The sequence below is a fragment of the Ochotona curzoniae genome, unplaced genomic scaffold, assembly GCF_017591425.1.
Source record: "Ochotona curzoniae isolate NIBS_2020 unplaced genomic scaffold, NIBS_Ocur_1.0 scaffold_3208, whole genome shotgun sequence".
Lineage (NCBI taxonomy): Eukaryota > Metazoa > Chordata > Mammalia > Lagomorpha > Ochotonidae > Ochotona > Ochotona curzoniae.
In genome coordinates, this window is record NW_024467106.1 from 26,413,245 (window position 1) to 26,438,412 (window position 25,168).

The 25,168-nt window shown below is 40.4% G+C and overlaps 1 protein-coding gene across 1 annotated transcript in view; it reads right to left on the reverse strand.

Annotated features, from left to right (window-relative positions):
• LOC121172496 (tomoregulin-1) overlaps positions 1-25,168 on the reverse strand; it is an 84,927-nt gene that overhangs the window by 4,000 nt on the left and 55,759 nt on the right. Inside the window, exons 7-9 of the mRNA XM_041004532.1 lie at positions 23,779-23,844; positions 11,558-11,681; positions 1,802-1,960 (exon numbers count right to left, since the gene is read on the reverse strand). Coding sequence (XP_040860466.1) covers positions 1,802-1,960; positions 11,558-11,681; positions 23,779-23,844 — 349 coding nt within the window. The remainder of the gene's footprint in view (positions 1-1,801; positions 1,961-11,557; positions 11,682-23,778; positions 23,845-25,168) is intronic.

Consider the following 25,168-nt stretch of genomic DNA (forward strand, 5'->3'; position numbering starts at 1 on the left):
CTGTTTAACTGTAACAACATTTGACTATATGATCTCTACCCAACTGTACATTTTCCCTACCCCAATGGATTTTGCGTATGACTCTCAAAGTAATATTCTTTTAAAAAAAAAATTTTAAAACTGGGCCCAGTGCCTTGGCCTAGCAGCTGGGATCCTCACCTTGAACATGTGGGATCCCATATGGATGCCAGTTCTAATCCCAGAAGCCCTGCTTCCCTCATCCAGCGCCATGCAGGATGGCCCAAAGCCTTGGGGACCCTGCACCTACATGGGAGACCCGGAAGAGCTCCTGGCTCCAGGCTTCACATGGGCACAGCACCGGCCGTTGCTGTCACTTGGGAGTGAATCATCAGACAGAAGATCTTCCTCTCTGTCTCTCCTCCTCTATATATATACCTGACTTTGCAATAAAAATAAATCTTTAAAAAATAAATAAAAAGTAAAAAATTTTAAAAACAAATTTTAAAATTTGATTAATAACAAGACTCTCCCTTGCACAAAAATCCTAAGTTTTCACAATATCAAGTTTGAGCCCTGCTCCCAATGGCCATGTTTGGCCAGATGATTCAACATGGACTCTCCCCTTAATGAGGCAGCCAAAGCAATTATTTGAGAATCAAGACAACACTGAACCCAGATCAGGCATTCCACTTACAGGCGGGAGGACCCCAGGGAAATTATTTAAACTCTGGGCCTGTATTATTTGACCAGAGCCAGCTCTGCTACTAAATGATTTTTCTTCCTATCTTCTCTTTCTTGTTGGCATTATTTCTTTTATCATTTTTGCCCCTATTTTGATCTGCTGTCCAGTACTCGGTAGTCTTGCCTAACAGCAGATCATCTGTTCTATGGAATAAAGCACGATGACTTTAATGCCTGAATTTTATGAGAAATATATTGCTCAGAGGATATTTTTCATCATTCCTAGATTTATCACTTCAGCTCCAGATGGCAAAGGTCTGGCATCTACCCAGACCTTGGGATGGAAGAACGACAAACCCATCACAGCCCTCCAATATCCACAGCTGATATGCTCCATCACCCCTTTCACCCAAAATAATGCAGAGATGAAGTTTATGAGTATTGTGAACCAAAACTTTAAGGAGGCGGGAAGAGATATCAAAAAGAAAGGCTATGGGCCAAAGAGGTACAAAGACAATAAGGAACTCATTTTCCCTTACTTTTCAGAGGTCTGATTCAGTTTGACATATTTTTCTATTCAGGTTGGGGCAAAAAATACTATGGCAGTTGAATGTGTAGTAAATCTTTTAATATATGTTGAAGAGTTTTGCTTATGATTCATAATTTTTAAGTTTATTACTTATCAGTGTAATTCAGAAAACACAGTAATGTTAGTAGAATAATATAATAAAGTGCTTATCTTCACCATCTGATCTCTTCCTTTATTATATTTATTTTGGTGCAGACTATATTTTTAGGGCTTAAATGTCTTGGAGATCTACCAGAATTAAACATTTTGGCATGGCTATTTCTACAGATCATTACAGAGATTCCGCTACCACTATTGTCTATGAATGGATATTGTCAAAAATGGTACATAGCTCTAAAGGCCTAAATTCTTTTATGCTATTCACTATTGTCATTCTTCCTCTGCCTACAGTCCATACACACCTGTAACACTGGCAATGAGTTCTTGCCCACATTCTACAAAACCAAATTAAGGAGAAGTCAAAGCCCAGGTGTAGACCTCCGGCCACGGATCCCAGGTTTTGCCCAAGAGCCCAGCAGCCCTTCCCCACCTCCCAAAGCAAAGTCCATCACTTCTGTAGTCATTACCTACCTTGTTATACACATGACAATTGCTACTATAATGGCGATCTGCACAGCTCCAATAATTGCTGCGATGAGAACATGAGTGAGCTTTTGTCTACTTGGCACCACATAGAGGATGCTAAAGTCTGTCTTGTCACAGTGCTGTCCAGTGTAACCAGATTCACATCTGAAAAGTGGGGAGGAAAGTACTGTTAGGAGAATTATAAATGCTGACATTTCTAAGTTTTGAAATTAAATGACACAAAAGATTGAAATAAAACAGCAATATAAAGAAGGTACTTTCTTACCATCTGAAAAACAAGTTGTCATTTGTATACTTCCCTACAGTATTTTTGCTATGCGTATTTCAGTGCTTCTTTGTAACCTATGATGCATCACAATTTTATAGCAGCTAGATAGTCTTTATCACCATCATTTCAAAATACTAAAAAAAAGTCATCTAGTGACTATTTTATAGCTAATTTATTTGATTTCCATTCCAAGATACATCAAGTTTTCTTCAAGGCTACAAATCAGGTGTGGCAAACTTCTTGATGGATATGTATTTTTCTATACCGTCCCTTATCAACGGTTTTTGTGTTCTGCTGTTTAAAATATTAAACATAGAATTCTAGAAATAAGCAATTCATACGTTTTAATTGTATATTATTTAGAGTTGACATGATGAAATCTCATGCCTCCCCATTCTCTCTATCTGAGATATGACTCACTCCTTCGTCTAGTGTATCCATGTAATATACACTACATACCTGCCTGTTGATCCATCAGGAGCCAGCTCAGCATTCAGACTGACTGTTCTAGCACCATACTGCTCATGTTCAAGCAACATTTACTTACTTATGGTTACAAAGCACTAGAGTAAAAATGCTGGTGATTTTTTTTAATAGTATATTGTTGTAACTGCTGTGTTTCCTTAGCTATTGCTGCTGATCTCTTATTGTGCTTAATTTATAAATTATACTTTATCATAGGTGGGCATATATAGAAAAAAAAACACATGGCACATAGCATAGGCCCCTCACTGTCTGTAGTTTCAGGCATCCACAGGAGTCCAAGAAGAAATATTCCATGGATAAATGAGGAACAATAACATTTAATAACATTTAATGATTTTTCTTGGGCTACATATCTAGAAATTAAGATATTGAATAAACTGGTATAAAAATTTACAATTCTTGGGCCTGGCGTATTAGCCTAGTGGCTAAAGTCCTCACCATGAATGTCCAGGATCCCATATGAGTGCTGGTTCCAATGCCAGAGGACCCACTTCCCATCCAGCTTCCTACTTGTGGCCTAGGAAAGCAGTCAAAATGGCCCAAACCATTGGGAGCCTGCACACATGTGGGAGACTCAGAAGACTTCTGGCTTCAGATTGGCTCAGCTCCAGCCATTGCAGCCGCTTGGGGAGTGAATCATCGGACGGAAAATCCTCTCTGTCTCTCCTCCTCTCTATATATCAGACTTTGCAATAAAAATAAATAAACCTTTAAAAAAATTACAGTTCTCTAAACAGTGCTAAATTATATTCAAGACATTTTTCAGTGTACAAAATATGGGTATTTAAGATAGAGAGATGAAAACAAGTTTATGTTAATGACAGAAATGGAGTCATGCAGTCAAGTGGGTGTTAATCTTATAAATTAACTGAACTCCAATTAAAAGTAAATGAAAAGGTAACATCATCAACCAGTACTAATCTGACAGGGGGAAACATTTAAGATATTTAACAGAAAACTCACATTTTTTTTTTTAGCAGAGAGACATGGAATGTATAATTTAGCCACCTTTCAGTTCAAACTAATTAACAAAACATCAAAAATATACGGATCACGTGTGTGTTCATGAATGTCTTAAACCTTAGCTACAAGAAGGCCTTCAAATATCTTATAATAAAGCATATGTAACAATGATGTATTATTTGTTACATTACATAATGAAAGAGGGAAACGTGACTTTAGCAGTCAAATCCCTGGGGCTCCTAAGGCCCCGGCCAGGTTTCACACTGGGCTCTAAACTTTCCAAAAACTAGCAAAGCAGATACAGCTCATAGAACAGAACTAAGAGCCATACATAGAAGGCTAAATGATTTTTAACATGACTATTAAGAAACAAAACACCTGTTTCACGACAAACCAACATGCATCCCTATGTTCATAGCAGCACAATCAGTAATTGCAAAAACATGGAAGCAACCGAAATGCCCATCAGCAGAAGACTGGATAAGAAAGCTTTGGTTCATCTACTCCATGGAATACTACTCAGCTATTAAAAAAAACAAAATGCAGTTCTTTGTGGCTAAATGGGCCCAACTGGAAACTATAATGCTAAGGGAAATGAGCAAATCCCAAAAGGTTAGATACCACATGTTTGCCTTGATTTAACCTGTAATTTTTGTTTGGTTGTTTGTTATTTTTTGAACGTGTCATTGATACTGTCTCAGCCCAGATGTTTTGAAGAATTGAACTTGCATTATTTTTAACATATTGTTTACTCAATACTATGTCAATTAATTCCATAATGTTGTATATTGATGCTGAGGTTTTGTTGGGGCTTTTAACTGACCGGAACTTTACTCTGTTAGCTCTACCTTCAGACCAGAGAAGGTCTCCCCAAGAGGCCACTGAATTTATCTGGACAATAAGACGCTGGACTTTATGCTAGGTATATGCTTGCAATGAAGGAATCTCAACTGAACTTGAACTGTGGTTATGCAGCAAGGTGGAGGAATCCACCATGGGGGGAGGGGTATGGGAGGGGTGGGGGAATCCCCAGTACCTATAAAACTGTATCACATAATACAATGTTAATAACAATAAAAAAAAAGAGGAGAAAAAAAACAATTTTTTACTGACCTTTATTTATTTATTTATTATGGGGGTGGGGTAAGACTATTATTTTTTCCATATTGTTCTCTTCATGTTTAAAGGGGGTTATTAAGGGAGAAGGCCCACCCAATTTCCCACCCTCCCCAGGTCCCGGATGTAGGGTATGCTCTGAGGTTCTTGCTCAGGTGGTTTGATATTTCAACAGTTATGAATCGCTGCCAATCTTGCCACTCCAAGCACTATGAGGTCTTTGAAGAATCCACTGGTTGACATAGTCCATCATAGAGTCTCTGTTTGCCCCATATTTCGCTGCTAAGATATAGCTGAGAAGGTTGGTTGACCTATTAAGAAAACTTGATGTAGAAACAACCATCTCTTCAAGAAACACCACTGAGACAACAGAATATGTACACACAAAAGAAGGAAGCTTACCAAAAATTAGCTCAAAATGGATCACAGGTCTGAATAGATAAGCTAAAACCATAAAGCCCCCAGGAAGAAACTCAGGAGTGAATCACTGTGCCCTTAGATTAGGCAGTAATTTCTTATATATAGCATCCAAAGCAATGAGAAAAATGATTTGCATTAAAAATGAAGTCAAAATCGTATGTGCCTAGAGACACTATAAAGAAACAGTGCTGGCAATGCCATCCAGTCATAACATAGCACAAAGTATTTAGACGTGTTAACAATATAGATGGACCTTGAAAATAACATGCTAAGTGAAAGCAGCTAGACAAGGAAACACACACAGTTCAGGCTTCCATTTATGTGAAATGTCTAGAATAGAGATGGGAAAATCCATTAGTACCTGCCCAGGGGTTGGGGAAATTGGGTAGGAGAGATTTGGGTGGGAAAGGGTGTGGATCTTTTTCCTATGCTGATGAAAATGTTCTGTGACTGACTCTGCTGGTAGTTGTACAATTCTGTGAATATAAGGACACTTGAAAAGGCTGGTGGAAAAACCTAATTAAAAGACAAAAGTATGTTTTGTGGACCAGCATCCTGGTGCAGCCTATGCTACACTTGCTTTGCTGCCTTCCTGTGCTGGAGTGCCACTTCTGATTCAGCACCCCGTTAAAGCACTTGGAAAAACAGAGCAAGATGACCTAAGTGCTTGGGCCTGTGCCATTTACATGGGAGACCCAGATGGAATTCTAAGTGCTTGGCTTTTGCCTGGTCTTGCCATTGCTACTGTGCAGCCAAACCAGGAAGTGAAAGATCTCTTTCTATATTTCTGTCTCTGCCTTTCAAATAAATGAAATAATCTGGGACTGACACAATGGTTAACTGGCTGATTTTCCACCTCCAAGCACAGTATCCCATATCAGAACTCTTCATGTCTTGGCTGCTATACGTTCCATCCAGCTCCTCACTCACGGTCTGGAAAAGCAGTGGAGAATGGCATAAAGCCTTGGGACTATACACCCATGTAAGAGACCTGGGAAAAAATTACTGGATCCTGGCTTTGGACTGGCTCAGCTCCAGTCATTAGGCCCATTTGGGGAGTAACCCAATGAACAGAATATCTTTCTCTCTCTGTAAATCTGCCTTTCAAATAAAAATAATATTTTTTAAAGTAAGTGAAAAAATGTTTAAAAGATAAATTTATTTTGGTATAAAATCCATGTATAATTTTTTATAATATGCATTTCCATTAACTTTTTAAAGTTTCCTTGTATACTAAAGGATACTAAATTATAAAAATGCATTAATATGACTGACATAAAAAAAACAGGGAAAGGAAGTGGAGGAGAGGGATCAAGAAAACAACTGGAAGGGAAGGGAAGGGAAGGGAAGGGAGTTCGGGGGAAGAAAAAAATCTATATGATATATATACATAAACAAAACAAAAACCCTGCATAAAAGAAAACACCATTTCCAATAAACACAATTACTATTAAATTCAAAGGAATCTCATGTAAAGAAGGACTTTCTAAATCAGAAAACATCACCTGCAAAAACACAGCTGCAGTAAATTCAATAATAAAGCCATGTAGTATTTTAAAAACAACATCCTTCATGGTAAGTTAATGATCCAAAGTCAAAGCTCAGTAAAATCCAAGCAGCTCCACAGGGAGCTATAACCATGTCCTAGATATGCAGCACTCTGACAGTCTGGATTAATCCAAAGATTAGAATCAGAATATCAAAAAGAATTTTTAGGTCATTTATCGTGCAAGCTATCCTCCCTGAATTATTTTCTGCAAATGACTGTTGGTTATATTCTCCAAATATCTAGAGTTTTGCTTCTATGTTATTAAACCTTCTTCTGTTATCAACCAAAGACAGAACCAGGGGTTTACTTCTCTACTCTCAACTTCTTTCATCCCTCATGCCTTCTATAGGCAATGTCTTGGTTCTGCGGCCTCATGAGTTGATTTATTCACTCACTCATGCAGCATGTTTGAGTACCTGCCATGTGCCAACATGAGCATTTGGGATTTATCAATGAACAAAAGGAACAAAGATCCTGGGAGGAGGGGATCAATAAACAAAAAGTAAGCTACATGGGTATAGTGCAAGGTGATATTCAGTACAGAGGAGAGATCTGTACTATGAAAAATTATGAGTGATGTGTGTGGGCCAAGAAAACAGTAGAAAATGAGACTTTCCACTTCAAATACAGCAGTCAGAGGAAGTATTACTAAAAAGGTGATAAGTGAGTAAAGGTGTGAAGTAGGTGACAGAGTCTGCCACAAGGACAACTTGGAGGAACAAAGGAGGAGTTGGTGCAAGTCCCCTAAGAAGGAGAATTCATGTACAACAAGCCCAAGAACACAAGTTTAGCTGTAGTGGAGGGTAGGAGGCAAAAAAAAGGGGTGGGGGGAGGGTGCGGTAGGATGGAGAGGTGAAAAATTAAACCATGTAGAATTGCCTGGATTTCATGCAATGGAGTCACTGGAAACATGTGAGCAGAGGAAAAACGTGAATTTATCCTCATAAAGGTTTACTCCATCTGCACAGCTGGATATGGACGGTAAGGTTACCATGAAGGAGGCGACTGCAGTAACTCTAAAAAGGGGAAATGCTGCCCTGGGCTAGGAACAGTGCCAGTGTGAGAAGTAATCACATTCTGGAAACATTCTTAAATAAAAGCACTCATGTGATTTCCCGACTGACTGGATATGGGGTAGGAGACGGAGAAGTATGTTAGATACATCAGGGGTGTTTTATCAGAATAACCGAAAAGGTGGAAGTTGCAGGTTCAGCAGGGTTGTGGGAGGAGATCAAACTGTAAGAATCTGGGTGTCAGACATCCACAGTGAAAGAAAAAGAAGCAGATGGAACTGAGACCCACATTTAGGGAGGGAGGTCTGCGATTTATGTAAATCAGGAATCCTTAACATATGCCATGTAAAGGCCTAAGAAGAGCTGGAATCACCAGGAACAGGGTTAGGACTGAACCCTGAACCATCCACGAAGACCAGAATGCCTGGCATGGTAGAAAACTGAGAGGGTTATCTCAGCAGCCTAGAGAAGGCACAGCACACAAGAGGGAGTGATTAACTGTGTCGACAAATACCAATGATCATTTGAAAGTAATTAACACTGAGAGGGACCACTGAGTGGCGCAATCAGAATCATCTCCAGACTGTGCACAGCCCTTTGAGTTCTTCTGTAAACTAAACACACATGTCAGTAGCTGATAGGGTGGTAAGAAGTAGAGGGAGACTACCAAGATGGACAAAATTTAAATATAACTCATAAATATACCTATGAACTTACTAAATCCAGATGTGACTTGGAGAAAACAGGAGAGAACCAACAAGTGGGCAAAATAGTGAAAGCCTATGGAAATTCTTTCCACTTCAGTTTTGTGGATGAACTCGGAAAGAAGACCACCAGCCATGACTGAGGATGGGAGAGGAGGTACAATCAGAGAGAGAGATGAAGGTATAGGGTAGTCACCAAGAAGATAAGGAGAACAGATAGAGCAGTAGAGCATGAGACCTTGACCTTCAGGTCAAGTGAGTGAGACAGGTTAAGCTGGTGGTGCGCTTTCCAGCTGCAGCCACGCTCAGCTACCCGAGTACAGGTATATAGTAAGTGGGAAGCTGGTATGAACCAGGAGAGGGACAAATGCATTTGCAAGGGATTATCCACAATGAATGACCAAATAATTTGAGTACACAGGGTATGAAGATATCAAAGTAATGAAGAAAACTGACAAAATGAGAGAATCAACAAATGAAAGGTCTTCTAGAGTAAAAGGATTTCTAGGAAGACTCCAGATGATGGGATATGTCAGAAAAAAAGGAGAAATATACATCTTCAATCTACATCTCTCACAAGTTCTTAAATGAAAATTTGTTCAGCAGCCTCCTAAAGAGTGCCCCACAGGCAGCTCAACCATGTATATTAAACTGAATACTCTCACCCCTCTACCACCACCAACTGCTTCACACTTGCCAAGGTATTTCCTACTTAATTTTTCCCCGGCCAGAAACCAGAAACTCTCAACTTTTTAACCTGTCTACCCTTCACTAGTGCCAATGTTCTCATCTTCATCCAGGCAGTCACCAATGCTGGTGGATTCAATTACCTTTGTAATCCAACCATTTATCTCAACCCGACAGTGACTCCTTTACTGAATTCAGACATCACTTCTTACTAACTCTAATGTTCAGTCTTCTTATCTGTCTTCCACAATGCCATCCGAATGGCTTTCAGATCTGATTAGATCCACTGCTACTTAAAGTCCTTTTCATGGTTTCTTGTAGTCGTTCATCAGGCTAAGCTCCTGGAACAGCACAAATGCTCCCCCCACGACTTGTCTGCCTCCTCCATCAGCAATCCTCCCACCTTCTTTTCAGTTTGAGGTGCCTTTTTCTAAAGTCCCAAATCATCTAAAACACATATAGACATGACTGTATTTCTCATGTTCTATTTTATTTCAAGACTTATCATTTGTCAGCCTCTTGCAATAGACTACATACTTGCTGAAGCTGACATCCCTGTCATACTCATATTCTATACTCTAGTGTCAGAAAAATTTGGTTAAAAATAAGAAATAAATTAATAGATAGATAAACCAATTATGAGATATCATTAGAAGATTTTTACCTAGTCAAAGGTTGTCCACGCCTTCCTGTTTATTGCAGGTACATGACATGATAGCCCTACTTTTGCAGACACTGTAAATACTCAAGACAAAAGAAGAAACACAAACTGCTTTTCAGAAGTTGTAAATGTGTAGAAAAGTGAACTGTCAGCAATTACATCTCCGCTCTAGACAAGAGAGGGAAGTTTATCACTATCACGTCACTCAAAAATATTTGCTGAGTACCAAGGGTGATGTCCTGCAACAGGCACTGAGAAGACAGCAGTTAGCAAAGCCAAGAATCTCTATCATAATGAATTTACTGTCTGATAATAAATTGTTATTTACTAAATATACACAATGTGCCAGCCCTGAGCACTTTATGTATATCATCTCATTTAATTTTAACATCATGAGACAGGTGCTATTGTAATTTCGTGAAAGAGGAAAATGAGACCTTGATATTTTCAGTAACTCCTCAAGACTGTAACTAGTCAAGTCAGTGTATCCTTATACTGTCAACTAATAAAATAATAGAAAGTGATGCATAATCACAAATATTTAGGGGGGAAAAGGGTGGGGAAGTAGCTCCTTTAAAGACAAGGAGAATTTCCAATCAGAAAAAAGCAAAAGGTTTAACAAAGAACTGTTCGATCTTTGCTGTTTCACAAAGGCGACAAGAGATAAAGAAAGAGTCCAATGCTGGCAGCTAAAGAAGTAGGAGGACCCGAGGGCCCTGACGCCCAACAGTTTCTTTCTGATTTCTTAGGAAGCAGGGATTCGCTGGCTTCCAGGCTGACCAAACAAACAGCAAATAGAGTGTTTTTCTCCGTGTTTTCATGTTGTTGACTAAGAAAGGGAATGCAGGGCCCGGCGCGGTGGCGCAAGTGGTTAAAGGTCCTCGCCTTGCACGCCCGGGATCCCATATGGGCGCCGGTTCTAATCCCGGCAGCCCCGCTTCCCTTCCAGCTCCCTGCTTGTGGCCCGGGAAAGCAGTCGAGGACGGCCCAAGGCTTTGGGAACCTGCACCCGCGTGGGAGACCCGGAAGAGGCTCCTGGCTTCGGATCGGCGTAGTATCGACCCGTTGCGCTCACTTGGGGAGTGAATCATCGGATGGAAGATCTTCCTCTCTGTCTCTCCTCTCTGTATATCCGCCTTTCCAATAACAAAATAATAAAAATAAATCTTTAAAAAAAAAAAAAAGAAAGGGAATGCAAAGGGAAACTGGCCAAGCTGGAGGAGGTAGGATGGAGAATGACAGCAAGCGCCTCTTGTCTACGTGACCTGGCTAACACACCACCGGCGGCAGCGGAAGGGCTCCTCGCAGCAGCAAGGAACAATACAAACAGACACGTCCCAGGCAGCAAAAAGCACTCAGAACATTTGGTTGACTATTGAGCAATGAGAGACCCAGCTTTTCCCCAGCTCTATTTCCAATGTTGCTGACCTTGAGTAAGTTAGTTCACCTCTGTGGAATCATCTCTTAATACACACCTGGTGTTTCACCTCTAACTCCTTATTTTATAAATCTATTTTAGTACATGTTTTATTTGAGTTATACATGTTCTCTGTTCTAATAAACATTGTTTAGTCTCTCAACCGCCTTTCGATGGAACATCCGAAAAACAAGTGTTGCAAAAATTTGATTTTTATAATAAAAATATCAACATTTCAGCAAAAATGTTAAGCCTATAATTTCAAAATTCTAAGACATCTGTTTTTGTTTTGTATATTACTTGCCAATTTTTTTTTCCAAATGTCGCATTTATTTTTTAATCATCTACTGCAGACAGACACTACTTTCTGGTAACATTTAGTCTACATTCCAGTGTAAGACAGTGACCAGCAATGAAAAAAAAAAAATTCACCATTGAAATGGACACACAGACTTACCTACAAGAAGCCTTCTGAGTAGAATAAATGAATTCACATTTCCCATGGATGCAGAAACCATTCAAGTTTTCAGGGCAAGGCATGTGGTTCCCAAGATAAACATCTTCTCTCTGATCACTAGCATCTTAAAGAAAATAAAACAACTCACTAAATTATAAGAAACAAACTGAAAGTTAAAGATTGCTAAAAGTTCTGAGACAGTAAATAAATTTTCTCCTTGTCAACCACCTGTGGGGCGATCTGAAGAGTGAATGTATCAGCCAGGGGGTTGGATAAGATCCAAGATCACCTCTGATTCCCATCTTAACACAAAACAGCAGCTTTAATGTCACAACATTTAGAAATATTTGTAGGATGTGGCCACCATGTGCCACTGTTGTTTAAAAACAATATGCTTTAAAAAAAAAAAACTTAGCATCTCTGCTAAGTAAATAAATGTTAAGTTGGAAGAAAGTTCCTCTCTGTCACACAGAGATGGCATCTGCTAAGAATAGGCTTATAGAAAATAAGCTTTATCATTTACATTGCATTATGAAGTTTGGAACAAAGCAGAGGACAAGTTACGGGACTCAAAAATTTTAGGGAGAATGGTTCATTTTTTGAATGAAAATCATCAAGCATATACTTTTTCCCAATTGAAAGTAGCTTTGCTGTTCCTCTCTTTGAGGTTTCTCTTGGTACATGTTCATAGAAAAAAAAAAAAACGAGAAATTTTAAATCACCTGAGAGTCTCTATCCAAAGGAAAAAAACACTATAAATAAATATGTTGATGAACACCTGTTCAGACTCAGGTATACGGATCTGAACAGATCCGACTTGAAGCAAATGGAAGCATGGTGACTAATACCACTGACAGGAATGGAAAAGTGCTTCAGGAAGCAGAATGGGGCATGTAAGAAAGATGCCGGGTCTCAGTCTTCAAAATCAGTCACTTGTTCTCTCCCTATCCCTGCTCCCATCCAGGGCCATCCAGGCCTATCCACAGACACTCCCACGTGACGCATTTCCAGACTTCTTTCTTTGGCAGTCAGTCCTCAGCCCTGTGGACTGAATGTTTGCAGGCATGCACACTCATGGGAAAAATCCCCAGGGTTCCTGCCATTTCAACTCTACAACTCCAACCGACAGATTCTGTGCATGATAAGCTATGTGATCTTGAGTATTCCACCCTCTTAAACCTGAGATTTCATAACTGCACAATCAGGATCACAGACCTATACTTCATTTGGTTTCAAGAGGGTTCTGCAAGAAATGTGATACATGTCAATACCACCAAAGTAACTGCTATCCATGTAGTACATTCATCTTCCCTCTCCCCAATACAAATAAAACTGTTAATCAAATTTGAAGACTGGGACCTATGTTGTGGTGTAGTGGGTTAAACTGCTGCCTTCCACTGAAATCCCAAAAGGATGCCGGTGCGAGACCTGGATGTACCTGGGAAAGCAGCAAAAGATTAGCCAAGTGTTTGAGCCCATGCACCTTCATGCAAAAACAGGAAACAGATTCAGGCTCCTGCCTTCAGCGTGGCACAACCTGGCCATTATGGTCATTTGGGGAATGAAGCAGTGATGAATGATCTCTGTCTCTCATTCTCTCTGTGTAACTCTTCCTTTCAAATAGAAATTTGTTTATAAAAAAGACATTTATTTGAAAGCCAGAGTTATAGAGACACAAAGTGAGATACAGACATATATAGAGAGATCTTCCATTTATTAGTTCATTCCCCAAATGGCCACAACAGCTGGAGCTGGACCAATCCAAAGCCACAAGCCAGAAACTTCTCCTGGAACTCCTATGTGAGCGCAGGGGCCCACTTGAGCCATCTTCACTGCTTTCCCAGGCATGTAAGCAAGCAATTGGATTGAATTAGGAGTAGCAAGGACTCAAACCAGCAACTGCATGGGATGTTGGCACCAGGCAATTTTACCCACTATGCCACAGTACCAGTCCTAATAAAAATAAATAGGAAACAAAAGCTTTACAAATATTTGAGGATTGTTACCAGAAATAAATCAAGCAGAAATGAACTTAAATGAACATACACCGGGGACCATATATGCTAAAGCTATTTTGCTTTTTGTTTTCAAAGATATTAATATGAAACATAGAGTTAGAGAACCAATGGGAGAAGTAAAGATGGAGAGAGAAATTTTCCAACCACTGGCTCACTCCCCAAATGGCTACAACAGCAGGGAATGGGCCAGGCCAAAGCTAGGAGCCTGGAATTCCATTATAGTCTGCAACATAGTTTCCAGGGACCCAAGCACATGAGCCATCTTCCACTGCTTTCCAAGCACATTAGCAGGGAGCTGGATTGAAAGTGGAGCAATGGGGACTCAAACCAACACCTGCATGGGAATGCTGGTGTGGCAGGAAGCAGCTTAACACACTATACCAAAACACTGACTTCTATTTTGGTTCTCTAATTCATCCTGTACCATGAGATGGATTGTAAGCCTGAGAATATAGGTGTTTGCTGTTCATTTCTAACTCCTAACATCTAGAGCATAGTATGCACAATGGTAAGTGCACAGTACTGGAGTCAGACTGCCTTTGTAGCCCACACATGGTTACTCACTCGTTCACAGCCTTCAGTTTCCTCCCCTGGGAAACAGAGATAATAATGATGCCCATTTTTCACATGACTGTTTTGAGGGCTAGATGAGACAATGCAATTAGAGAACTAAATATATAAACTTAGAACAATGTCTAGCAGAAAATAAGCATGAAATAAGTCAGTGCTACCAAGTACTATTACCTGCTAAACAAGTACTTGTTAAATGAATAAATTTTAATCATCTTTATGCTGTACCATAAAAACTTTAGGGAAAGGCTTTTGGCCAAGAGGCTCCGATGCCACTGGCAATGCTCACAACCCCGATCAGAGTCCCAACTGGGATATTTTTCAGCTCTTACTCCTAATTTCCTGTAGGTACAAACCTTCCAGGCAGTGGTAATGACTCAGATGACTGAGTCCCTTGCACCCTTTGTAGGAGACCTTACAATGAGTTCCCAGCTCCAAGCTTTGGCCTGGTCCAGCCACTGCCAGGATTAGTGGGAAAAAACTCAAGGATGGGAGGTTTCTACCTTCAATCAACCCATAGTGAATTGAACTGCTTTTAGTAGCACTATCCTGTTTCTCAACAGAGGCGGAAAGTTAATTAACAGATCCTTTATTTAGAAATACTTGTGATCAAAGCAGAATTCCCAAAGAAATTAGCCTTGATAAGGAATGGTCTCACAGAAGCCAAGGAAGTAAAATCAAATGTACTTTTCATGGTATGACTTCAAACTAAAAATGCTAATCTATGTTCCCAGTCAAGCTATAAGTGACTCGAGGAAAGTAGTCATCTCCCACAGCACTGACTATCCTACCTCACAACACTTTTCAGAATGTAGGAATAGTAGGTTGAGCCTCCACATATGGTGTTAGTGTCCCATTGGGGCACCAATTCAAGTTCCAGCTGTTCCACTTCTGAGCCAACGCCCTACTAATGTGGTGAGGAGCGCAGCAGAGGCTAGCCCAAGTCCTTGGGCCTCTGCACCCATCTGGGAGACCCAGAGGAAACTCCAGACTCCTAGCTTCAGACTAGTCCAGCTCTGGTCATCACACAGCCACTTGGAAAACGAACCAGCAATGAAAGATCTTTGTCTGTAAATATGTCTATTAAATAAAGATAAGTCAATCTTTAAAAAATATGGGAGTATAGTCTGAAGGTATAATAAAATCACATAATTTGTATAACAACAGGACCAGATAGGTCTTGAAGTGAGGTAGTTTACTGCTATAAAAAAGTCCTATAGGGCCCGGCGCGGTGGCGCAAGTGGTTAAAGGTCCTCGCCTTGCACGCCCGGGATCCCATATGGGCGCCGGTTCTAATCCCAGCAGCCCCGCTTCCCTTCCAGCTCCCTGCCTGTGGCCTGGGAAAGCAGTCGAGGACGGCCCAAAGCTTTGGGACCCTGCACCTGCGTGGGAGACCCGGAAGAGGCTCCTGGCTTTGGATCGGCATAGTATCGACCCGTTGCGCTCACTTGGGGAGTGAACCATCGGACGGAAGATCTTCCTCTCTGTCTCTCCTCTCTGTATATCCGCCTTTCCAATGAGAAAATAATAAAAATAAATCTTTAAAAAAAAAAGTCCTATAAACAAGCAGGAGATCAGGCTAATAACACAGACCTGAGAGCTATGAGAGAATTCAGTTACATGAAAGCAGCATTCAAAAGTTAATTAAGAACAGGGTTCTAAGGCATTAATAAAGTATAACACCAACAAATATTTACTGAATTTATTAAGGAAGTTGCATATTAAACTGTAAACAAAGGGAAACTGCATAAAACACAGGCATGTCCGAGTAAGGCTTTGAAATGTATCGCTGTTACAGAGCCAAGATTTAGCATTCCGCTCAGTGCTGACACTGATTCTTTCTGTTATATTTACACAGGATCTCTGTGCATAGTCATATGCTCAACTAAGCTATCAAGGATATAAAGAAAAAAAAACTGTACAGCATCCTTGCCCTCAAGAAGCCAATAATCAACACAGGAATCAACATACACACGTGAAAAACTGAGCAACACAAGGGAAGGGATTCTACATGGCAGTTCATAAGTAAAAGTTCAAAGGTTTTATAACATTAAGCGTTACCTGGAGCTCAAATAAAAGAAAACTTAAACATAGGACTCACAAGTTGGATATGACTCAAGATGGGGATCAATGCATAAAGCTACTTAAAAGGAGCAAGAGTGGAAGGCAAAGGGAAAGCATAACACGCACAGCATCCTCAAGAACGTGGAAAGATCATCCCTGCAAGAGCAGTACATTCAGACTGGCAAAGGATGATCAAACCAGATTACAGAACAATCTGAAATCTAGGAACTCAAGGTTTTTAATCACATAGGTAAAGAAAGAAGACACTGAAGGTCTTCCAGCGGGAGATTAACCCAATGAACATCATATATTCTATAAAAACAGTGAGTGGCTGTCAAAGGTTAGAGGGTATGTGGAATGGGGAGTGACTGACAGTGGCAGTGGGTGTGAAGTTTCTTTTAGGGTTGATGAAAATGTCCTAAAATCAGATTTCATGTTGCATGTACGACTTTGTACATATGCCTAAAATCACTGAATCACACACCATAAATTGGTAAATGTAATGATAAGCAACATTTCAATAAAGCTGCGAGGATAATTAATTAGAGGGGCCCAGCATCATGGCACAGAGGGTTAAGCTGCTATCTTTAACTCTGATGGAGTAACTCTGATGGAATCCCAACCATTCCACTTCTGATCCAGCTAATGTGTCTGCAACAGTAGTGGTAAACAACCCAAGTGCATGGGCCCCTCCACCCACGTGGGAGACCTGGATAAAGTTCTAGGCTGCTGTCATCAAGCTGGCCCAGCCCCAAATGATTTCTCTCTCTCTCCTCCCCATGATCCTAACCTCCTTTTCGCTGTATAACTCTGCCTTTCAAATAGCTAAAGTAGTTTTTTTAAAAAAGATATTATCAGCATAAAAATAATAATTTGATATCAAAATGCAAGATTAAGAAGCAGGGGGACACTAAGACAGTGACAGAGTAAGTGGTGTGTAACCCAAACATGTGGCCATCAAATGTTAACCTGGAGGCCACCAGGAGAAATAGACACTAGATACACAGACACACTCAAATAAAGCTAGAAGATGCTTTGGAGAGTCAACGACCTTAGTCTTAGGGCCTGGCGTGATGGCACAATGGCTAAAGTCCTTGCCTTGAACACACTGTCCAGGATCCCATATGGGCGCTGGTTCACATGCCCACTTCCCATCCAGCTCCCTGCCTGTGGCCTGGGAACACAGTCAAGGACGGCCCAAAGCCTTGGGACCCTTCACCAGTGTGGGAGACCTGGAAGAAGCTCCTGGCTCCTGGCTTTGGATCAGATGATCTTTCTCTCTGTCTGTCCTCTCTGTAAATCTGACTTTCCAATACAAATAAAGAAATCTTTAAAAAAAAAAAAAAAGACACATAGACTTAACCCTGAGAGTCCTTTTTCTACTAGAACATTTCCAGAGATAAAGAATTCATCTTAATTCAATTTATTTCAATACAGTTAGTTTACTCTTTATGTTGAATGAATTCTTATGAACTTTGTGTAGATTTTCTCACATCCATTCGTCTGTTCCCCCAGTGTCTACCATCCTTTTATTCTCCATGCCCATCCTTATGTGAACAAGCTTAAGTTGTGACTATCTTTAAGAATTAAGTCCAGGAGCCAGTACTATGGCATAGTAAGCTAAGCCGCCACCTGCAACAGCAGCATCCCATATAGGTACTTGTTCAAGACCTAGCTGCTGCTTTTACACCTGGCTGCTCCACTTTGGTTCCAGCTCCTTGCTAGTGAGCCCCAGAAAGCAGCAGAAGATAGCCCTAGTGCTTGGGTCCCTACATTCACATGGGAAAGAAGCTCTTGGCTTTTCAGTCTGGCCCAGACAAGCTCATTGCAATCATCTGGAAAACAAAACAGGAGAGCTTTCTCTCTGCCTTTCTCTGTAACTCTTTTACATAAATAAATCTTAAAAAAAATTAAAGTAATAGGGGGACCAGCACTAAAGCCATCACTTTGCATGGGGTGGAATCCCATATGGGCACTGGTTCTAATCCGGGCCTCCCCGCTTCCCTTCTAGCTCCCTGCTTGTGGCCTGGGAAAGCAGTCAAGGATGACTCAAGGCCTTGGGATCCCACATCCATGTGGGAGACCCAGAGACAGCTCCTAGCTCCTGGCTCCTGGCTTCGGATCAGTTCAGCTCCATCCATTTAGGCCACTTAGGAGATGAATCAGCAGACAGAACATCTTTTTCTCTGTCTCTCCTCCTTATCTGTATAAACCTGATTTTCCAATGAAGATAAATCTTAAAAAAAATAAAAACAAATTTAAAAAAAGAATAGGGTACAGTACCAATCCCAGTCCATGTAAGTTTAGTAGGACAGAACTGTCCCCTTTCCGTGTGGGAGACTTGAATGGAGTTCCTGGCTCCTGGTTTGGGCCTGGCTCATTCCCCAGCCACTAATGCCTTCTAGAGAATGAATATACTTCCCCACCTCTCTCTTTCAAATAAACTTTAAAAAGTATTAGCAATTACAATAATAATTGTTATAGTAATAACAATTGGTATAATAACATGTATGCTGAGTTCAGTAATACTGTTTGATACTCAAAGTGACCTTAGGCAGTAGATACCACTGCCTCCATTTTTATAGATGTGATCAATGTGACTCAGAGAAATCATGCCTTGTAGCTTTTGCATGCAGACCAAGTCTGACTCCAGAGTGAAAGCTCTTACTCAATGATCACATCAAGCTACCCCTGCAGATGTGCATGAAATGAGCAAAATCACAATGCCCAAGCATCACTTCCTGGATCAAGGACAACACCCAAAAAGAGAGACGAAAGGGCTTTAAAGCTGTCACATAGCACAGCTTCTGAAAGAACGGCAGAGGTAGCCTCCACACAGTTAAGAACTAAGCACAAAACAATCCCCACTTAACAATGTCCTTGTGCAAGTGGTGACAGGCTCCAAGAGCAGCAACTGCACTACCGGTCTGAACAATGCTTGAGTGTATGTGTGACACAAAGTGTCCTTGGTTACCCAGTGGCTCCTGCCAGACACAGAAGCTTTCAGAGCATGCGCCAGCAGCCGCAGGGTTTTCAAATACAAAGGGTTGCATGGTTCTAAATGATGACGTGAGAAGAAAACCCAGTACCAGATGGCTTACCCACAAAGGGTTCTACAAATGTGCTATCTATAATGGTAACCACTGGTCACATAAACGACTAAATTTAAATAGGACTAGTCAGACTTCATTGTAATCAATTGAAATTCAAATACTCACATGTGACCAGTGGCTTCTAAGCAAGACAGGGCAGCTTTACAATCCTTATTCACGCTCATAGCTTCAATAATCCACATACAAGGACAGCCTGGCTCTCAAACTTACACTAACCAAAATCAGCAGAACCCTAACCCATCAATCCTTACCTTACCTCACCCTCGGACACTCCTTCCACCTCACTGCCAACAAGCTTAGTTCTATAAATAAAATCCACCACTCAAGTCATCTGAGCTTAAGCCTTAGTCATTTTTAATTCTCCACCTCTCATATCAAAGCAGATGTCTATTTGTTACGAACTGACCTAATTGACCTCCCTGGCTCCATTCCAACGTGTATAATAAGCACAGTGTTCTTTCCAGGTACCCCTCAGTCAATGGCTAACTTTGCGTCCTTGCTCTTTTAGAAGATACAAGAAGCAGGGTTTGACATATTTGTAAGTACTATCCACAAAGGACATCTACATTTCCTGGGAGAGGGCAGAGTTCCAGGTACTACACAATCTAACCCCAAGCTACCATTCAAGTCTTGTCTTCTACTTCACCATCCACGTCCCCTTCCCTCCACCAAACAATATACCTAATCACTCCCGCATCACATCTTTTGTGTTCATAACTCTGCTCAGGCTCTTTTTAAAAATTTTTTAGAATTTATTTATTTTATGATACAGTTTCATAGGTTCTCCTCTTCAAATCTGCTCCCCCCACTGATTTTTCCCAATATTATTACAATAGTACAGTCCTTCAATAACAGTCATAAGTTCACCATCCTGCTATTTAAGTGTATTGTGACATTGTAGGTATGTAGAATGGGCAGAATCTAGCATCCTACTGTCAAGATATATTTAAGAGTTTCATTGGGAGTCCCTCTTTGATTTGGAAATAGAGGTTAATGCTGTATGTATGTTCACAAATCGACAGCATAGTCTCTATTATACAGTTCCTCTTAATGACTCTATGCATGTTTACATATATATCTATTGATCTTATTTTTTGCATAAAAGTTGCCTTATATCAGAACATATGATATCTGTCCTTTTGTGATTGACTTATTTTACTGAGCATAATAGTTGGGACCTTTTGGTTGCAAATGGTAGAATTTCATTCTTTTGAATGACTGAGTAGTATTCCATGGAGTAAATGCACCACAGTTTCTTTACCCACTCTTCATGGGCATTTGGATGGCTTCCATGTCTTTGCTATTGTAAACTTTGCTGCTATAAATATTAGAATACAGGTCAATTTCTCATATAAAGAATTGATTTCCTTTGGACATATTCCCAGAAGTGAAATAGCTGGGTCATGCAGCAGATTTTCAGTTCTCTTAGCACTCTCCATGCTGATTTCCATGGTGGTTGTACTAGCTTACATTCCCACAAACAGTGAAGGAGGGTACTTTTCTCCCCACATCTATACCAGCAGGTGTTAGCAGAGGTCTGAATGTAGGCCAATCTCACCTGGAGTTAGGTGGAACCTCAATGTGGTTTTTATTTGTATTTCCCCGATAGCTAGGGAGCTGGTCAGACTCTTCTATCCTCCCTAAACATTATCTGAACTCTGGGTTCAAATCCTAACCATGCTTTAAGCTTCTCTCCATATCCACATCTTCCATGATATTTTTCAGATCCTCACTGTCCTCCAACAAAGAGGAATCTCATTCTAACAAATCACCAATACATTTTTATTGGTATGACATGCATGACAATAATAAACTTAGTCCATTTATGATTTAGATCAGAAAATTATATCCCTTTATTATTATATCAAAAACTCAAGACGCACATCATGCATTAGATAGCTCCCCACTCACAAATGGTGCCTGGTAAACCAACTAGTCTAAATTAATCACAAAATAAATTACATCCACTGATTAGGATAATTTCATTTAAGCTGCCAATCAATTTTTATGGGTAAAGAGAATTCAATATCTCATAAATGGCCTGAGCACCAATTATCAACATATAATTATATTAGTTCCTGAAATTTAATAAACAGCACACAAGTGTTTGGGGCATATGCAATTCCCTTAATTGTCTTAAGAATGAACATGGAAATAACTGAAAAATAGCCTGTCTAGTCAGATCCTGCCAGTACAGAGAATAAAACTGTGCCCATCTATGAAGATTCCTATGGGAACAAAGAAGGCTTCCTGTTTTAAATAAAGAACTTTGTAATAACAAAGGAAACTGACATGTCAGGGACTCTGATTATAATTAATTCAGATTTCATATAATTCAAATAAAGGAAGAAACCAATTAGCCAAATTGTCCTTCATGTCAGACACTCATCCAAAAAGAGGTACCTATTACTCATTAAAAAAAAATTTTTTTAAAACAGCATGGCTTTCTTTTATTTCATTTTATTGAAAAGGCAGAAAGAGAAACAGAGGGAAAATAGATGTTCCATCTGGTGGTTTATGCCTCAAATGCCTGCAATAGGCAGGACCATGCCAGGCCAAAACCAGGAGCCAGAGACTTAACTCAGGGCTTCCCACGCAGATGGCAGGGACCCAAGTATGTGAATCGTCGCTTGCTACCTCCCAGGTAGTCCATTAGCAGGAAGTCAGATCACAGGCATGGAAGCTAGGTCTCAAATTGAGCACCTTGACAGCAGATGCAGGCATCCACAGCAGCAACTTTAATGGCTATATCAAACACCCAACCCACATTTAATTATCTGTTTTACATTTTCTTTTGGAAATTGGCATAAAAAGTAGATCATGTATCTTTTTTAAAAATATTCATTGATATCAACACAAAATGGGTAGATGATACATTTGTGATAGAGCAATTATATGCAAGTCCTTATCGAACAGAACAAAGACCTAGATGTGCTTCAGTTAGCTAGACTTTGTCTTACTGAGCCTCAACATTCCCTCTGGTCGAGTACTCTTCTTCCCGGAGAAGCTACAAAAATCAAATACAACAATGTGTAGGGGGAACAAGTGTGAACCAGCAATTAACTCACTGGAACTTAAATACAGCCTATGCTCTGAATTTTACTAGAAATGAGATTTTGTGCAAATAAATCCCATAGCTTCTTTGATTCTTTTGACAAAGGACAGAGCATCTGCCTCCGTGCTAGACATTTTGCCCAGCATTATGTCTAGCATGTAAGTAGGACAGAGATGCTCTCTTCTGTCCCCACAAAATGATTAAATCAGAGGGGACACACATGGAGTAAAGTGCCCAGTAAGTGCCCAGACAGGGAAGTGTTAGAGGCACCCTATCTAGATGTAAGGGTCAAGGAACATTTCTTGAAACTAAATGACTTCTCAGTTGAGACCAAAAGGATGAGCAGGAGTTAGTGAGACAGAGGAAACACTGTTCAAACTAGGCAACAGAGGTTAAAGGCTAACAGTAGATTTTAGAAAAGAGATGCTTTTAAAAGCATATGAGGCCACCTCAGAGTTTTCACAGAAATAAAACTGAAAGATTAGAAGTATTTTAGCACCTAAAAATTTCAAAATCCACATACAGTTCTTCAAAATACATTTTCTGATTTTTAAACTATTTGACAGAGAGACAGAGCTCCCATGCATTGGTTTGCTACATGAAGTTTCCAAGAGCTGCGAGCTGAGAACTCAATCCAGCCCTCTCCGACATCGGTGGCAGTGACTCGAGCACTCGAGCTCCAAGGTTCAGCTCACAGAAGCTAGAGTTGGACTCAGCATACACTCCAGTATATGACAAACACAACTTAGTGTCTTTTTTTTTTCTTTTCAGATATATTTTATTTCATTTGAAAGGTGGAGTTAAGGGGAGGGGAGAGACAGAGTGTGAGAGAGATTTTCCATCCACTGGTTCACCCCCCAAATGGCCACAATGGCTAGAGCCAGGAGGAGTCAGGATTCAGAAGCTTCAACCAGGTCTTCTGTGTCAGTGCAGGGCCCCAAGGCCCACACTCATCTGCTGCTTTCCCAAGTGCCAGCAGCAGAAATGTAGCTTGAACTGAAGCATTTGGGACTTGAATAGTACCCACAGAAATGTTGGTACTGCAGATGGTGGCGTTACCCATTGTACCATAAAACCGCCTCCCTCCTCCTTCAGTGGTATTTTAATTGCTAAGCCAAACACCAGCCCTTCCATGACATTTTTGAAGGCACCTCTTATGAGCAGTGCTTCCACAGAATCTTTATTAACGTATGAGAACCTAAAATTACCTCAATACATTTTTTTTAACTAAAAAAAATATATGACAGCACTGTAAAAGGAAGCATCTTAGCTGTTTCAGTCATAATCAGCTGCATAGCATACATTACTACAGAGACCAAACCTAGAGAAGTTGTTAGAATGGAAACAGAAGAATGAAGTACAGTAAGGACTAGTTAGCCAAAAATCGAGAAAATTGAGTACCTTTCACATCTGGTCGATACTGCAGTCCATCATCTTTCTTTCCCAACAAACTAGTATCATCTGTCTCTATAAAAGAAAACAGTTCTCAAATTAAGACACAGACAATGTTAAAGTCACATAATGAAGCTCCCAATTATTCCACATGCTCCAGGTCTTTTATTTCCCTGTCCACCAAAGCCTCAATGCATCCTTGGTATGTAAGCTCTTTGCATGAATAACAGTTTAATTTCCCTAAGATTTCAGCTCAAAATCACCTCCTTCATAAGTTTTGTTTGTGCAAACAAGGATAACACATGCCCTGAGGAGAAAAGGTTGACCCCCTTCTCCAACAGTGGCCTCAAGATTGGCCTTTTCTCCTATGTTTGTTTGGAAACATCTGACTGAGAAACGCGAAATTACAGTTGTATTATTGAACATTCTCTATTTAAAAAAGGATCCTTCATTTGTGAATCACACCTGAGCCATAAGTGCCTTTCATCTTTGGCTTTAGTTTCTCAGCACAGTGAAAAGAGAGTAAGAGAAGGAAGAGTCAGGTGTATGCAAACTAAGATAAAACTTGAGAACCAACCACTTCAAAGGAGACTAAATCTGCATGAATTTCCATTAAAATTCTCACACTTGGAAAATTACTCTGAACTTAAAATTATAGTGAGTATGATTCAAACATGCACAAGCTCCTCAGAAAAGATATTTTTCCTCTCAGCTGTTCTTTACACCTAAGTTTCAATATCACACCACAAAACAAAACCAAGCCACACTTCTTCAACATCAAAGCTGGGCTGGGTATCTCCGTACAAGGAACACGGACACCCAGCTCCCACCTGGAAAGCCTCTGACAGGCTTCTCCAGGACTGTTTGGCAGTTCAAACCACAGGCACCTTTGTCAGCTGTCCAGTTACCAACATGTAATACCAAACTTGGCCTTACTATCTTTTTTCCCTGATCTCGGACAAAAAAAAAATCATCTATTCAAATTTTTCAAAAAAGGGAAGGAATGGGTGTGGGGACAGGTAGAAGTATTTAGCAGGAAAGTTATAAAGATTTAAAATTCCAATCCATGGGCCCGGAGCGGTGGCGCAGTGGTTAAGGTCCTCGCCTTGCACGCCCGGGATCCCATATGGGCGCCGGTTCTCGGCCCAAAGCTTTGGAACCCTGCACCTGCGTGGGAGACCCAGAAGAGGCTCCTGGCTTCGGATCAGCATAGTACTGGCCGTTGCGCTCACTTGGGGAGTGAATCATCGGACGGAAGATCTTCCTCTCTGTCTCTGCTCCTCTCTGTATATCTGCCTTTCCAATAAAAATAAATAAGTCTTTAAAAAAAAAAATTCCAATCCACGAGAATGTCCCTGGTCCTCCTGTGTCAAAGAACTGATCCATTATTCCAGTTAAC